Source organism: Poromitra crassiceps, assembly GCF_964638095.1.
Source record: "Poromitra crassiceps genome assembly, chromosome: 19".
Lineage (NCBI taxonomy): Eukaryota > Metazoa > Chordata > Actinopteri > Beryciformes > Melamphaidae > Poromitra > Poromitra crassiceps.
Genome location: NC_139646.1, coordinates 11,410,789 through 11,428,394, shown reverse-complemented (window position 1 = coordinate 11,428,394; position 17,606 = coordinate 11,410,789). Strand labels below are relative to the sequence as shown.

General features: G+C 45.2%; 1 protein-coding gene across 1 annotated transcript in view; it reads left to right on the top strand.

Moving 5' to 3' along the window:
• hhip (hedgehog interacting protein) overlaps window positions 1-17,606 on the top strand; it is a gene marked incomplete at both ends in the record, with an annotated part of 45,980 nt that overhangs the window by 20,286 nt on the left and 8,088 nt on the right. The window contains 7 exons of the mRNA XM_083655412.1: window positions 817-968; window positions 3,130-3,303; window positions 3,958-4,101; window positions 4,399-4,517; window positions 6,282-6,399; window positions 7,992-8,137; window positions 9,776-9,857. Of these exons, the coding sequence (XP_083511538.1) occupies window positions 817-968; window positions 3,130-3,303; window positions 3,958-4,101; window positions 4,399-4,517; window positions 6,282-6,399; window positions 7,992-8,137; window positions 9,776-9,857 (935 nt within the window). The remainder of the gene's footprint in view (window positions 1-816; window positions 969-3,129; window positions 3,304-3,957; window positions 4,102-4,398; window positions 4,518-6,281; window positions 6,400-7,991; window positions 8,138-9,775; window positions 9,858-17,606) is intronic.

Below are 17,606 nucleotides of genomic sequence, written 5' to 3'. Positions count from 1 at the left end.
CAAGACAGTGGGAGTTGGCAGCTCCTTCCTTGTTTAGGTTTTCTTTCTTTTTTTCCTCTTTTACTCTCGGTACCCCCCCCCCCCCCCTCCTATCCAGCGTTGAATTTTGCATGGATTTTGTGTAAACCAGGAAAGAGTGAAGGGGTACGGCCAGGCAAAAGCAAAGGACTGAAGCACTCTGCACTCTTGTGCTCTCTATGAACTGTGAGTGAGCTAATAAATTCTTTCAGCCACTCAGCGCAGCATTCAGGGATATCCCCCAAAGATTACACACACAAATCACCGCACAATGGAGGCCACCGGGAGGGCCCGGGCGTCACGGGGGCCCCCCGACCCTGAGGACAAGCGCACATAACCAGGCAGGAGAGAAGACAGACTGGGCAAAGGGGGGGGGGGGGGGGGGTGGGGAGCTGGTGGGGGGTTGTAGAGCGAGAGAGGGGGCGGGGGTGCAGATCTGCCCAGAGTCAAACGCTTTATAATGGTTGGTAATGGTATCGTCAAGGAGGTTGGTGGAGGTGCGGAGTGAAACAGGCAAGGCTGGGCTGAAAAAAGAAAGCGAGGGGGGGGGGGGGGGGGGGGGGGGGAGAGAGGCAGGGGTGTGAATGAGAATGCAATGGATAAATAAAATAGCGGATTAAGCCGCCTCGGTGGGGGGTGTCGGGCCTGTTGGGGGTGCATGTAGTGGCCATGGTGATGATGATGAAGATGACTGGGGGCAAGGGGGGGAGGGGGTTATGGATTGGCTTTGATTCCAGCAGAAGCTGAGCAGGGACATAATTAACTCCTGGATCTTTTGTGTTTCTCATCTGACTGCAGGGCGGAGATGAAAGGGGCCTGCTAAGCCTGGCATTCCACCCCAATTACAAGAAGAATGGCAAGCTCTACGTCTCCTACACCACCAACCAAGAGCGCTGGGCCATCGGACCACACGACCACATTCTCCGTGTGGTGGAATACACCATTTCCAGGTAATAGGAGAAGTCTGTGCCAAACCTACTGAAAATATGAACTCAATGCCTGAAAGCAACACCAAAACAGCAGCTGCCAAATGCTTGACGATATTATATTGACTAGATATTATATTGACTAGATATTATATTGACTAGATATTATGCTGACTATCGTAGACTGGGCATTCCATGTGTTTGCCGCATAGTGTAGGAATGCCCTTATTGTGACCAAAGAGGTTAGATTTTGTGGCTTCTTTCCTAAAAAGTTGAAAGACAGTTTACAGTGTTTTCTGCGTTAAGAAGTGTGAACGATAGTGAAAATTGCAAGCCATATAAGAGTTCCCATGATCTGCCTTTTTAAGAGCCTTTTATCACTTCTTCTTCTTCTTTCGTGTATCATCAGATGGCCAACTCCATGTCGTGCAGCCACGCCCTCGTCTCCGGTCCTAAGCCTCTTATCACTGATTAATTACAACAATTTGTGAAAACTGTGAGCTTTGTCATTTTCTGAACGCACATGAGAGACACAAGTGTAGCAATAGAGCAAAATTGTGAGCATTTCCAGTATTTCTGGGGCATGAAATTGTTGTGATCACAAAGAAGAGTGATTAATAAGACCATCACTGACCATTTTCATTCTAACAAGATTGATTTGACACATTTTTGTACTGCAAAAGTACACAATTTACCATTGTAACCCGTGACAATGTAAATTGTAAGTTTGAAAGGCACACATGAGGAACAGATTGTCTCCCCCCCACAAATACAGTATAACAAACAAGGATTTTTGTTGTCTTGTGGGTTTAGAGTGTAGCCACTATTACCCAGCGTTCCTTGTGCAATGTTTTTGCTGACAAGGAAAGATTTGCATTCAAAGACAATGTAATAGCCGTTTATTTACAGCACATCTCTTGATGTGATGATGATTGTGATGTTCATCCTTGTGCTGTTTAGACTTCACACCCCTTTCACAATGACCTGTGATTAAGAGAGCAGTCTTTCCTCACGAACATGTTAAAGTGTTACATTGTAACTTTCATAATGGCTGTTGTATGCATGTTGTCATGGTGACTGCAGTGTGTAGCCTTTAATTTGAGGGTCCAATACAGCGATGGCAACCAGTTTAAGTGATGGCACTTTGAGAGAGTAATTTTTTTCTTTGGCAAGCAGCTTTTAAAAACATTGGGAGTTTACCCTGCCCAAAATAACACATCATTAAATATTTGTTGCTGATAGGATGACGCAAAATCCTCACTTTCTACTAGGAGTTGTGCAACATGTTGAAGCCTGGGTTACAGCTTGAGAGATCCACCCAGTGTCTTAGCGATGATGGGAGCTTTTATGATGCGTCGCATTTAGACTAAATGTCTCCAGACAACAAAAGCATTTAAACTCATTTAACATTGGATCTGCCTTTGTCATGTCAGCGTTTTGTATTAATGCAACAGTATAATTTTACCTGCCGACATAATTGTCTCCCAGGAATTAGTGACTTTCTGAATGCCTCCATGTTTATCAAGTCAATTATATTTTAAAACATTAGGCGTCATTTCCTCAGTAGCTTTCGGCACAATTCGTAATACAGTCTCTGGCCCATTGTCCCAGTGGCATCCGAAGCCCACTGTACTGTATATATCGTCATGCCGGCCGAGTGCCGAAGATAATCACAACTGTGACGATATCCAACAATATAGCACAACCTCAAGTGTGATATTGCTTTTATACAACAGTTGTAAAAGCTATTCATCAAGTAATAATGCAATAGTATGTTTTTAACTAATTTGAGACAACCGATGCTTTTTGTCTGTTAATTGTCCCTGCCAACAAAAACAGTTCCCTCATGATTGCACTAACCTATCAAGTGTTGCCAAATGTATCCATATCACTGTCGCCACTAAACAAAGCATTCGAATAGCAGTGAAGCGGAGTGATATACATGCCTCCTTGTGATGTTATACTAAATATCATCACGGCTTGAATGCCTCTTGTCCAATCAAATTGCTCGGCCGGAACTGACTGTTGTATAATTGTGGATATTCAGATCAGAATTTATGAAATATATCGGGAAAAGTAGCAGATAATGCGGAGAGGCAGTGTTTATCTTGTCATGTAGCAGTCTTCACTTGTGCGTCACAATGACCGCAAACCAACGACGCTGCATTGTGTGTCCCGTGTTTAGAAAAAACCCGAACCAGGTGGACACTAGGACGGTGCGGGTGCTGATGGAAGTGGCGGAGCTGCACAGGAAGCACCTCGGAGGCCAGCTGCTTTTCGGCCCTGACGGCCTGCTGCACATCGTGCTGGGAGACGGCATGATCACCCTGGACGACATGGAGGAGATGGATGGACTCAGGTGAGACCGCAGGTCAAAGGGGTCCTGGGGACATGGGTTCCAGAAATATTCTGTGCGTGCCCAGAGACAGTAGAGTGGTTTTAAGTTACTCAGCTGGGGACCGAATGTGCAACCTGCTGATCCAGGATTCAATCCTGCCAAAGCTGGTAGATTCCCTGCCTGCCTAACAGCAAGGGGGTCGCAGGTTCGAGCTCCCGTGTTACCCCCAGCTTGGTTGGGCATCCATACAGGCACGATTGACCATGTCTGCGGCTGGGAATAAGGCTATGTGTCGTGGTCGCTGTACTAGTGCCACCTCTGGTTGGTCAGGGCGCCTTTTCGGCGGGAGGGGAACTGGGTGGAATAGCGTGATCCTCCCACATGCTACGTCCTGCCAGTGAAACGCCTCGCTGTCAGTCGAAAAGAAGCGGCTAGTGACTGCACATGTATCGGAGGAAGCATGTGCCAGGCTAAAACTCTGCCCAGATCGGCAGAGTGGGCGGAGCAACGGCCAGGACAGCAGGGGGAATTGGCCAAGTACAATTAGGGAGAAAATGGGGGAAAATTTTGAAAAAAACTTTCTCTCCCATTTTGTCCATGCTCTGTCTTGATTCTGTCTTATTATCCTCGCTCCTTCCACTGTAAAAGTCTACTTTGTTTGTGTTTTGAATGCAGCGATTTCACAGGATCCGTGCTAAGGGTAGACGTGGACACGGACTGCTGTACGTCTCCCTACTCAATACCCAGAAACAACCCCTACTTCAACAGCACCAATCAGCCACCTGAAATCTTTGCCCATGGACTGCATGACCCAGGCAGGTGAGTCAAACACTTGATGGGACACTCCTACAACACGGTCACAATGAAGATCCTTTGTGCAGCGCTTTTAGAAGTGCAATGTATGAAAATGGTCTAATAGACTGACAAAAATTATTATTATTATTATTTTACATAATATGCAAGTGGTTTCGATAGCAATACTGCAGCTTTGGAAGATGCAAGTAAACGCAGCATTTTGCAATGAAACCCTCGTCAGTCGTCTGCTTATTTCCACCTTGGAGGTGTGATGACGTTACTTTTGTTTGCCCTCTCTTCATCATGGCCGTCTGTCTGTAGGTGTGCAGTGGATCGCCATCAAATGGACAATGGGACTCTCCTGATCCTGTGCACAGATGCCAGTGGCAAAAATACATCAGCAGGGAGAATACTGGAGATTGTTAAGGGGAAAGATTATGGTGAGTTCCATTTTCCCCCACATTTTCCAAAAATGTTGATTAATAATGAGAATAATATAAGAAGGCTAGCGCCCCATCTCGATAACCCCCCCTCCCTTTTTTAGTTTTTCTCTGTCTTTGTTTTGTTATGTGTGTGTGTGTGTGTGTGTGTGTGGTTAAAAAAAAGTCGATAATATTGAACTTTTGTGTCTGGAATTCATTATTTCTAGCTGTAATGTTACTCACAACGAAAAAACAGAGTCTGGCCCCTGCTTGAGTTTTGGTTGATGGCCTCACAGCTTGAGACACTGCAATGGAATCTTGTGCAAATCTATTACGCTGCTGGCTCACCTTGCCTATTTATTTGCTGAAAAATGACATCTGTTTTTACAAATGTCTTTCATTTTGTAAGAACATGCTATTTTGGCTGATCTCCAACGTGTTCAGAAACACACCAGGTTGAGTGCAGAGCGAGCAAAGCTTGAATGCAAAGATGATGTGATCGAGAAAGATTCCTCCCTCGTATGTGTGTAGCGCTGCCAGGGGAATGTGAGATTGTGTCCATGAATATGATTTATAGCTGTCAACAACAATGACTGTCTAGATGAGGGCTTCACACTGTTGAAAACACAGCTGAGAGGGGCCCACTTCTTCCCTTTATGGAGCACGTCGAGAAAATAATCAATGCCAGCAGCGTCTTGACAACACTTAGCCCACTTCTCTTCGTAAAGAACAAATTATTGCTATTTGTTTCGAGTTACATTGGGCTGCTTATTTCTGACACACACATTGACATTGGGCTGCTTATTTCTGCCACACATTGAGCGGTGTTTTGGCCACCCAAGATAACCCCTCAACCCCCAATAACTCACTCCATTAACTATGTCTGATTGAACTGGTTACCCAAACTCCAAAAACCAACGTCACCAAGTCCTGGATCATAAATTTTTAGGGACAAAGAACCTCCATTCATATACTTGCCTTTGCCAAGACAACTGCAATAAAGAAAAATATGCCATATGTGCCTCAACATCCTGCTTGTGAATAAAAGATTAATATGCTCTGTTTCAGTTTTAATAAAGACACATAACAGTTCAGGTTGGCAGCCATGGAAGCAGCTTTCAACTATTTTGCTGTCGCATTCAAATAGAGATGATTTATAACACTACAAACAAGCTGGCGTGCTCAACGTAGGTCCATTATGCTAGTCATAATGTCATAAGTCATTATGCTAGTCATCGAGGTGCTCTTGGTGGGGGGGGGAGTTGACGAAAAGGGGCAAAAGATGGCAACTTACTGTACTTGTGGTTGCGTGGTCTCTTCTGTTGGTCCAATGCACACTTGTTTTGAGGGGAGATATTGTAAGAAAAGGAAGAATGAAAGAAAGAGAAAGAAAGAAAGATGTTTCCGCCAAGTGTTTTTGTTTATCAAATCAATGTCTCACTAATAGGAACCACATGCTACTATATTCTAATCTGGACTATTGACAGATTGCAGTAAACATTTGATTCCAACACAAACAACACAGCACAACACTCATTGCAGATATACATTATGGAAATCATTATGCAAATCATTAGATTACAACAGTAGTAGTATAGCAGTATGCAGAATAAAGTAAGAGTTTCACGTTCTGAATGTATTAATACAGGAAACCTCACACGGTAGTTTCATGTCTCTGATGAACCTATACTGTGTCTATTGTCAATAGAGACAGGTAGACTGCAGTTGTGCACTGTATATGAAGGACTTGAGTTAGACCTTTGCCTTCTCGTCCCCCCGTAGAAAACGAGCCTTCCATCTATGACCTGCAGTCCAGTGGAGGGCCTGTAGGGGGCTTCATCTACAGAGGCTGCCAGTCTAGAAGACTCTATGGCAGTTACGTTTTTGGAGACAAAAATGGGTAAGTCGGAAAAAACGCTGACCTAAACAATGTAACAACAACAGCAATGCATTCAAAAATGAATCCGCTACTACACCTTGTGAAATCTTGGTCTGCGTTCTTGCGTTGATGTCTGGAAATTGTAGTGGATTCATTTTTCATCCCATCCTATCAAGTACAGTTGATTTATGAGCTATCAGAAACATCTTCATGCACACTGAGATGAACACGGCTCTTCTTTTTCGTCTCAAACTGACCGAATCTGTCCCCTCCCATGCGTCGGCTTGTGCCAAAGTAAAGCCGGCGTTCCATCCACGTGGGGGGAAAACATCGGTATTACGTTACTGTCGCCACTACGGCTCGGCTCATTCGCTGTAAATGGAGAGTAGACGTCCTGCCCTGTGCTGTTCACACTTTTCTTTGGTTTGTAATTCATCCTACTTTGCTGATGTCAAACACTGACGCTAGTGTAAACAAAGGAAGTAAATAGTCGGGGGGGAAACGCACTATCAGGAGTTGGCATTGCGTTCGAAAAATTGTGCGGTCGCGGATCCTGTGCCTCATTACAGTTTTGTGGCATATTGTTGTGGCTGAGTGAAGCCTCTGGCATGACGGAAAAGGCCTGGCTCTTAAATGGGGCCATGTGGAGCATGGGGTGGAGATGGAAGATGGATCAATGAACCGCGTTATCATAAGTAAAAGGTGTGTCCTCCTCGTGTTGCAGATCTCCACTGGAACTTGGCTAATATTTGCTGCCAATGAATTACATGGTATTTCTCACATTTTCAAGGATTTATCAATAAGAAACTCATATCATGTTCACTAACATTGCCATTCATAAGTTTAGACACACAATTTGTTCTTTACTTCCCCCCATTTTAGAATAATACTGAACACTATGAAACAACACACACAAAACTATGAACCAACACAAATGGAATAATGCAGGAACCAAAAAAAGTGTTAACCAAATCAAAACTATCTATCTACCTTGGGTACATTTCCACTGTACATATTGTGTTACTCTGTTATATCATTACTGCTGCTATAATATCATGCACCTTATCACTGTACACATTTTATTACTCTAACTGTCACTTATCTGCAAACAATGTCAACACAAAGCTCACTTACTGCTGCTACCTCTGATGCACCCTGACCCTGTGTACATCTTCTGTAAACAGCAAACTTAGGCTACCTCACCTAGCTATCAAGACTGGTTATATTCTGTTAATACTGTCTATATGTGTTAATATGTGAATCCTTTTATAATATTTTATAATCCCTTTAGATCCTTTATATCTTATTTGTTTACGTCTCGTATATTTGTTCTTATCAATGTTACATGAGCACCAACCACACCAAGACAAATTCCCAGTATGTGAAAACATACCTTGGCAAAATAATTCTGATTCTTACTGTATATTTTAGATTTAGGCTTTAGCTTTAAGGAAAAGTCATTTGCATTGGCAAAGGCCTTGGAAAGAAATTACATACACACAGGCATCAACTTTTTGATGATTTATATTTGTCCAACTTCTGATACATTGCTACACGGATCGATCATTGGTTGCAATAACTGATCAAATGGCTTGTGTGATTTGTTGTCTCAGCAATCTGCGGATCCTGCAGAAGTCTTTGTTGTCAACATCAGCAAGTGGTGACAAGTGGCAGGAGAAAGCTCTGTGTCTGGGCTCCCCCAGCTCCTGTGGCTCCACGCTCGTGGGACACATCTTGGGCTTTGGAGAGGATGAACTAGGTTAGTAGAGTCACAGTTAGACACCAAACTGAACAGCCACTGAGACAGATGGGCTCAGATCTTCCAAGGAAGCCCCACAACGTTATGCACTTTTATGTTTACGTACGATTACACACTCACTCCCTCTCTCTCTCTCTTTCCTTTCCGTCTCTTTTCCTTGGTTCTCCCTCTCTACATCCATATGAGAGCCATCTTGACAGTCCTGTTGACTCAAACTGACAGATCTCAAAACTTCGGCAGAACCATTGTTTAGAGTCATTGGGTGTTGTATAATATGTAATAATGATGCATGTATTTACATAAAACACCCTCATGCGGAATTTTCCACTCGGTCATTTAACGAGATCATTGTACTCTCTTTTTTTTTTTACACAAACACAGGGTGTATCCCATCAGAATACAAGATGGTCAAAGCTACAGGGAAACTCATACTTTGACTCTACCTCTATGGCACCTTCCCAACAGGATATTAAACAGTGCGTGCTTCCTTCTGGATTAACGGTCATTTCCATAAGACAGCACTGATACTCAAAGGATCCATTTACGGGGCCGTGTGTTGGGCCACCTACAAGGCGGTGTTTTGCATAGAGTAGTGAGATGTGTTATTGTTTACCTGGGCGACTGCACCATTCAGATAAGGTGGGGGGGTGAGCTGAGGTGAGCTGAATTATGATACGGAGCATATTGACCAGTTGGACCGAGTGGTTCCCCCCCGCCAAACAAATTATTCGGCGGCAGCTTTCGTCCTTCCGTATAAAATGAAGACACGATGTGCGACGCTCGCGCAGCCATCAGAAACGGTTCATCGTTGTTCTTGCCAAGTCTTGGGAGTTGTTATTCGAAGAGGTATTTGAAGATTTCTGCGTTCGATCGTGATTTGCAAGTGGTGCAAGAATTGTGGAAACGTGTCCCAAAGTATGGGCCCCACAGACACATGTTTACAATTTGTCCCCTTATGGAACTTTCTTGCGGGCTTGTTCCTCATTAAATTATCCGCCTGGTTCCCAGTCATGAGTATCCAATTGTCCCATTAAATTCTTTCTTCAAGTCCCATGGCAAGTGCAGCACCACCGAAGCATTTAGCTACAATCCAAATCCCTCTCCTCTCCTCTCTCCTCCTCTCTTCTCCTCTCTTCTCTTCTCTTCTCCTCTCTTCTCTTCTCCTCTCCTCTCTTCTCCCCTCTTCTCGTTCTCCCCTCCTCTCCTCTCCTCTCTCCTCCTCTCTTCTCTTCTCCTCTCCTCTCTTCTCCCCTCTTCTCGTTCTCCCCTCCTCTCCTCTCCTCTCTTCTCCCCTCTTCTCGTTCTCCCCTCCTCTCCTCTCCTCTCTCCTCCTCTCTTCTCTTCTCCTCTCCTCTCTTCTCCCCTCTTCTCGTTCTCCCCTCCTCTCCCCTCCTCTCCTCTCCTCTCCTCTCCTCTCCTCTCCTCTCCTCTCCTCTCCTCTCCTCTCCTCTCCTCTCCTCTCCTCTCCTCTCCTCTCCCCTCCTCTCCTCTCCTCTCCTCTCCTCTCCTGGGCTCCACAAGTGTACTTGAGCCTAAGGGTCAATCACTGGGACATATGCGGCGTATTAAAAGCTACAGTATGTCATGTAAATCATGCAAATGAGCCATTTCTCACGTAAATGTGTTGCTCTTTTTCAGGTGAGGTCTACGTCCTGGCAAGCAGTAAAAGCATGGCACAGTCACACAGCGGCAAACTCTACAAGTTGGTGGACCCCAAAAGGTACAATGAAGAATTTATTTTTCCTTGGGGGTGCATTGCCTCGCAGTTGGGAGTTTTGCGCATTTCCTGCCTCATATTCTCGTCGGTTACGGTGATGTCAAACTGGGTAATGTTCGGCAAGTAAGTTAACGACATGTTAACGTTAATGTTATGTGTGCAATCTAATGAGACACCGCACCAAAAACTAGTGAGCCATTACCAATTACACGCCGACTTTATTCTAAGGAGATCACAGATATATCACACGCGATCCTCCCTCAGATCTCCAGCGCAGCGTATCGACTCGCACGCCACCGTGGAAGTGTGGTAAATGGGATTTTACAGTAGAACCGCAGTGACATCTTTACTTTCTCATTTTCCCTCAGTGCTCGCACGTCTCCCCTTCCTCACACACATTTAACACATTGCTGTGACCAGAGCCCCTTATCCCCTGCAGCAAGTGGTCACGTGACCGTCTCTCTCTTGGCCAACACAAACTGGGAGCAGTAACTGGAGAGTCAGCATAGCATTTCAAAATGTTAGTGTAAGGTATTCCTACCAGCAGCGTTGACTAGCCGGCCACTTTCACCCTGCTCACATCACTCTGGCCTGCTGGTTATTTTCGGAACATTTGACAGCAGCGTTTATACTGCTGAGAGAGTCAAGAAAACGCAAAAGGCACCTGTTGTCGAGAATAGAGACCTCCGGTTTACACGTTTATTTAAAGCACATGCAGAAACAACACATGTATAAGTTCAGCATATTTGAAGTAAAGTGGACGCCGTTGGACAAAGCTATACCTCAGTTTCAGTTTGAGCGGTGGAATCAGGTCTGTTTGCCGTGCTGTGATATCTCTATTGAGTTGCCGCTCAACAACTGGAATGTGTCTGTGTGCATGTTTGTGTGTGGTCGCTTGTGTGTGTGTCTGTGTGTGTGTGTGTGTTTGTGTCATAATCCTTACCATATGCATGACTGTATTCAAAATCATCTTGTAAATGATGATTGTTTGTGCCAAGCTGAGTACATGTGAAAAACATTTGTCACTGCACATGAGAAAATAATGCACATATTGCATGCCGTCACACCCCCCCCCCCCCCCCCCCCCCCCACACACACACACACACACACACACACACACACAAACACACAATAGAGAATGGATGTGTAAACGTTTGTCCCTAATATATGATCCAGGCAGTAAAGAGATCATATTGAACACAAGCAGAGCCACTAACTGTCTAATTCAAACCAGTTGCTTATTGAGTCTGTTTCAAAGTGAACCTCGCATGTTTCTGCCCATCATCTTGTCAACACACTTGAAGGTGTTGATTATAACAGTCCTTTTAAAGCCCGAACCAGAATTTACTAGGCTGTTACATTGTACTGATACAGATTCTTTCACGTTGCTTGCTTAATATCAAGCAGACCTATTGGACAGATATTTTGGTGGGAGTACAAAAAAATCGAATTACAATGGAACTGTAATTGAAATGGAAGAGGGTGTTTTCAAATGATAATGCTACACCCATGCTACTTGCATTTTCACACTCGGGACACGGGACTTTCCGAGCACACTTGTCCCCCAATTGACCCCAGGTGCGGTTTGTTTCATGAGTGTGAACGGTGCGTTCGGTTGCCCAGGTGTGGAACAGCACACCGTGACCACTTGAAAAGGTGGTCTGGGGAACGCTTTGGTGTGCCCGGAGGACGGAACACTTGCGAATGTGAACGCCAACCGTACCGAACCACATAGACAACACACGGGCGAGGATACACTGCAGGCGTAGTTGATGACACAACACAAGTGTACTCTGCAAGTGTTCCTTTCCCGAGCGCGTAAGACATTTTGTAAAAGAAAAAGCTTGTGAACGCTGACCAGCGGGGGGAGAGGGGAGCAATCGTTCTCGGGCACGGAACGAGAAAGCACCCTTAGAGCGCAAGAAAAGTCCATTTGAGTCCCGAACGCATTAAGTTTCTGTAGGCTGTCAGATCCGAGAGAGAGAGAGAGAGAGAGAGAGAGAGAGAGAGAGAGAGAGAGAGAGAGAGAGAGAGAGAGAGAGAGAGATCAAGTAAGAGAAGCAAAGAGAGCGAGTGTGTGTTTGTATGCCTCAGAATCACAATAGAAACATATCCCCAGCTAATTACTCCTAGGTGATGACAGTGCCACCCAAGTCTTAGCACAATTAATTACATCACAGATGTTTCAAAGGGGCCCTGGTGGCTCGCTCCGTATTTATGTTCTCTGGCACGGCCGCTGGACGCGTTTCTCCCAAAGAACAATTCTTTCCACCATCGATTGGGCTTGTTTAGTCTGCGCGGACCCTGTGGTGTTGGAGTCCTGACTCTCAACACACTCTGGCTTCGTTATTAGGATCTTGTTACAGGGAGGGTGGAGAGGGGGCGACAGGGGGAGTAAAGGGGGTAGCTAACGCGTCTGACCTCAGCGCGTTATCAAGTCGGGTGGTCCTCCCCTCTCCATCTTCCATACTGTGGAGACATCTGGACCCTAAAGCCATCTCAGAACGTTTTGTTTTATTTTAGACTGTGGTGCTTTTGAGGTCCGATATAGCAGCATGTGATATAGCATCTAGCATTGTGTTTGGATATAGCATCTAGCATTGTGTTTGGATATAGCATCTAGCATTGTGTTTGGATATAGCATCTAGCATTGTGTAAAAAAAAATCTAGCATTGTGTTTGGATATAGCATCTAGCATTGTGTTTTGATATAGCATCTAGCATTGTGTTTTGATATAGCATCTAGCATTGTGTTTTGATATAGCATCTAGCATTGTGTTTTGATATAGCATCTAGCATTGTGTTTTGATATAACATCTAGCATTGTGTAAAAAAAAATCTAGCATTGTGTTTGGATATAGCATCTAGCATTGTGTTTTGATATAGCATCTAGCATTGTGTAAAAAAAAATCTAGCATTGTGTTTTGATCAATTGTGTGTTTGGGAGTATAGAGAGCGGGGGGGGGGGGAACGAGGGAACTGTCGGGGATAGCAAGCGTCAGAGGCTTACAGGGAAACGTCAGCCATAAAATCCCTCAGCAGTGTTTGTGTAAACATGTCCTGGCCAGATGACTTCATTTCTAGGTATTTGTTTGTCAGTTGGAGTACCCCTCCAATAATAAATAGGCCACCATGCATTTTGAAATGCACCGAGTTGCATGTGTGTCTGCGTGGCAGAGAGAGAGGGAGACAGAGAGGAAGAGAGAGACTGAAGGAAGAGGTTTAACGTGCTTCAACCAACTTTACGAGGGATAGTAGGCTCTCGGAGTAGGCCATCTTGAATCAGGAGAGACTTCAGAGATTTGGTCCAAAATATACTGGAGCACATGGATTTAAGGCAACATATTTTATTACGACGCCAAAGACGCTCTTGGCATCGAAACGTTGGTCTTATACTGAAATCTGGTGCTCCAGCATACTTTGGACCATGTAGTCTCTCCTGAAGAAGATTGTTTGTGAAAGAGACAGAAATGTTTCCATCATCATCATCATATCATGTCATATTGAAGAGTTCTTATCTCAATTGCTCTACCACACACAGTCTGGAGTCTGCATCACTATCTGCCCAATGCATCCAGGGGGGATGGACTGCTCTGAAGAGATCTAGCCTCCTGTATGAACCTTAAACTCCAGCGCCAGTGTGATTGTGGTCTACTTACACATATGACCGGCTAATTTTGAGAGAGAGAGAGAGAGAGAGAGAGAGAGAGAGAGAGAGAGAGAGAGAGAGAGAGAGAGAGAGAGAGAGAGAGAGAGAGAGAGAGAGAGAGAGAGAGAGAGAGAGAGAGAGAGAGAGAGAGAGAGAGAGAGAGAGATTTTTTTATTTATCTCAGGCACAAATAAAGCCAGAAAGAGCCCCCTCTCTTTTGAGAGAAGAAACACACTAACAAACAAAGATAATATGATACAGGACAGGGATTGCTCTCAGGCTCTGTGTGTATATATGGTATGGGGGCCACATAGTAAGGTTACATGTCACTGCCATGTTGTTTATGATATCATAATGAAAGAGGCACACATTGCCTCGCATCTGCAACGGGACAGGATCCGCTGTGCTCTCACAGTGGGCCCTTTTGGCGAGCGCTTAATTGCAACATGAAAAGTCAGATCGCCTGCTGATTCCCGTTGTGAAAAGTCACTTGCTGCAGCCGCCCCTATCTGCAGACGAGCGGGGAACGTAGTATGGTGAAGAACGTAGTATGGTGAAGAAGGTAGTATGGTGAAGAATGTAGTATGGTGAAGAACCTAGTAGGGCTGTTGAAACGAATTTTGATATTCGAATATTATTCGAATTTAATAATTATGAACGAAATTCGATTATTATTATTTTTTAAAAACGAATATTTTTTTATTTAAAAAAAAAAAAAAAAAAAAAATTTTTTTTTTTTTTTTTAGAACACTAGAACAGTGACAAGTTCTGACAACATACTTGAAGAAAAGAGTGTTAACTGAAGTTGACTGTTGAAGCTGCTATACTGATGTAAACCTACCTGTAGCTCTTAAAATGTATGTTCATTCATTGTTAACTGAAGTTGACTGTTGAAGCTGCTATACTGAATGTAAACCTATATTAATTTTCCCATCTACATTTGGTAAAATGCTTAGAAAAAGTTTTACTTGGTCAAACCCAAAGATTCAGCTATATTTAGAATCAGAACACAACATAAGAGAAGACAACAATTCACTCAGACCAAAATTTTTTTTTTTTTTTTTTTAATTCAATTAAAAATTAATTAAAATATTCGAATATAATTCGAATATTAAAATGTATAAAGCACTGAAATTCGAATTTGATTATAGAGGGAGATTGACAGCCCTAGAACCTAGTATGGTGAAGAACGTAGTATGGTGAAGCTGTTTTCACACGTTTGGGCTTTTTTGTCAGCTGCAGACAGGGCTGCTTGAATTACAGTGAGCAGGGACCTTGAAAAGGCACAGTGAACTTCCAACAGGCTCCCGGGACCTCTTTTATGAACTTCATTAGCTATGGAAGTCACAAATCACTGGACAGACCGATGAGGGAGGCTGCATGTGTTTGTTGGCGAATTTATCTATGGGCGCTTCTCTTGACTGCACGCTTGTGTGTTTTGTGCGTACAGATATAGTCTGTGTGGGCTCAGGCCCGGTTCTACGGGGGTGCAAAAGCATGCTTTGCACCCTTATTTTAATTGTCTGCATGCTCAGTTGAAAAGTTTTTTTTATTTTTTTTATTATTATTCTTTTATAAATGCTACAGCTGCACACTTACTGTTTAAACTTGAATTATAGTTGTTGTTTTTCTTTGTTCTTTGATGTGATTTTATGGCTTTTTGGCACCTATATGTAACCTTTTAAGGTTGAGATAATTGTATTATCATTATATGGTCCAAATATTTCAGTAAAGCACTTGAAACACTTGAAATATTCTTGCTTGGGTGGTATCATTCTATTTGAAATGATGGTCAAATGCATTATTTTTAGTAAAATAAAATAATGGGCCTTCGGCCGGGCATCTGCACCCCTTCCTATCTAGGATGCACCCCTAGTCATCTTGTTCTGGAACCGGCCCTGTGTGGGCTACACGCGAACGTGCACACACACATCTGTGAGCCTGTGTGAGCGTGCGGGATGCTAGCTGCAGAGCTTTCTTTATTCTCCTATCCCTCCTAAATCTTCCTACTTCTCTACTGTGGTCATCCCCTTGACAAAGCTGCTTGCCAGTCCCACTGAATAGCCCTGGCTGCTACAATACACAGTCCATTTCTTGCACAATTAAAACAAGGAATGAAGCTACAAAAGACGCCCCCAAACAATGGGAGTGCGATGACAAAAACGGCAAAAGAGAGCACACTGGGCTGTTTGATGAAGCCATTGTTGGGGTGCACACAATGTACACCACTCCACGGTGCTTTAGGGTGCACACAATGTAAACCACTCCACGGTGCTTTAGGGTGCACACAATGTACACCACTCCACGGTGCTTTAGGGTGCACACAATGTACACCACTCCACGGTGCTTTAGGGTGCACACAATGTGCAACACTCCACGGTGCTTTAGGGTGCACACAATGTACACCACTCCACAGTGCTTTAGGGTGCACACAATGTGCAACACTCCACGGTGCTTTAGGGTGCACACAATGTAAACCACTCCACTGTGCTTTAGGGTGCACACAATGTAAACCACTCCACGGTGCTTTAGGGTGCACACAATGTAAACCACTCCACGGTGCTTTAGGGTGCACACAATGTAAACCACTCCACGGTGCTTTAGGGTGCACACAATGTACACCACTCCACGGTGCTTTAGGGTGCACACAATGTACACCACTCCACTGTGCTTTAGGGTGCACACAATGTAAACCACTCCACTGTGCTTTAGGGTGCACACAATGTGCAACACTCCACGGTGCTTTAGGGTGCACACAATGTAAACCACTCCACTGTGCTTTAGGGTGCACACAATGTACACCACTCCACGGTGCTTTAGGGTGCACACAATGTAAACCACTCCACTGTGCTTTAGGGTGCACACAATGTAAACCACTCCACAGTGCTTTAGGGTGCACACAATGTACACCACTCCACAGTGCTTTAGGGTGCACACAATGTACACCACTCCACAGTGCTTTAGGGTGCACACAATGTACACAGACCACAGACCCAGACCGCCCTCTCACCATCACTGAGGAGGAGGTGCGCCGGTCGTTCCTGCGTATCAACCCTCGCAAGGCGGCCGGCCCGGACGGCATCCCCGGGCGGGTCCTCAAGGCCTGCGCCCACCAGCTGGCAGGCGTATACACAGACATTTTCAACCAGTCTCTCTCCCTCCGACGAGTTCCCTCCTGCTTCAAAGCAGCGACAATCATCCCCATTCCCAAGCAGCAGAAAGCGACCAGCCTCAACGACTGGCGCCCAATAGCCCTCACACCAATAGCCAGCAAGTGCTTTGAAAAGCTGGTCATATCAAAGATCCGCCCCACACTCCCCCCGGACCACGACCCGCTACAATTCGCATACCGGCCCAACAGGAGCACAGCGGATGCAGTAGCACACGTGCTCCACACCGCCCTGTCCCACCTGGAGGGGAAGGACACCTACGTAAGAATGCTGTTCGTGGACTACAGCTCAGCATTCAACACCATAGTACCCTCCAGGCTGGTATGCAAGCTCAAGGACCTGGGACTTAACACAGCAATGTGCGACTGGATCCTGGATTTCCTGACAGACCGCCGCCAGGTGGTGAGGGTGGGCAACCTCACCTCCTCCCCACTGACCATCAGCATAGGAGCGCCCCAGGGGTGCGTCTCCAGCCCCTTCTGGTATGACCTCTACACCCACGACTGCGTGGCGACTCAAACCTCTAACACCATCGTGAAGTTTGCAGACGACACAGCAGTCGTGGGGCTGATCTCGGGGAGCGACGAGACGGCCTACAGAGAGGAGGTGGGGGCCCTGGAACAATGGTGCCAGGACAACCACCTCTCTCTGAACGTCTCCAAGACCAAGGAGATCATTGTAGACTACAGGAGGGGGGGGGGGCGCACACCCCCCAATCACCATCAACGGCACAGTGGTGGAAAGGGTGGACAGCTTCAAGTACCTGGGAGTCAATATCCACCAGGACCTGACATGGGCCGGCCACACCGCCACTGTCGTCAAAAAGGCCCAACAGCGAATACACGGACTCAAGCGCCTGAAGAAATTTGGGCTAAGGAAAGAAATCCTCAGGGACTTCTACAGAGGCACCATTGAAAGCCTGCTGACTGGCGGC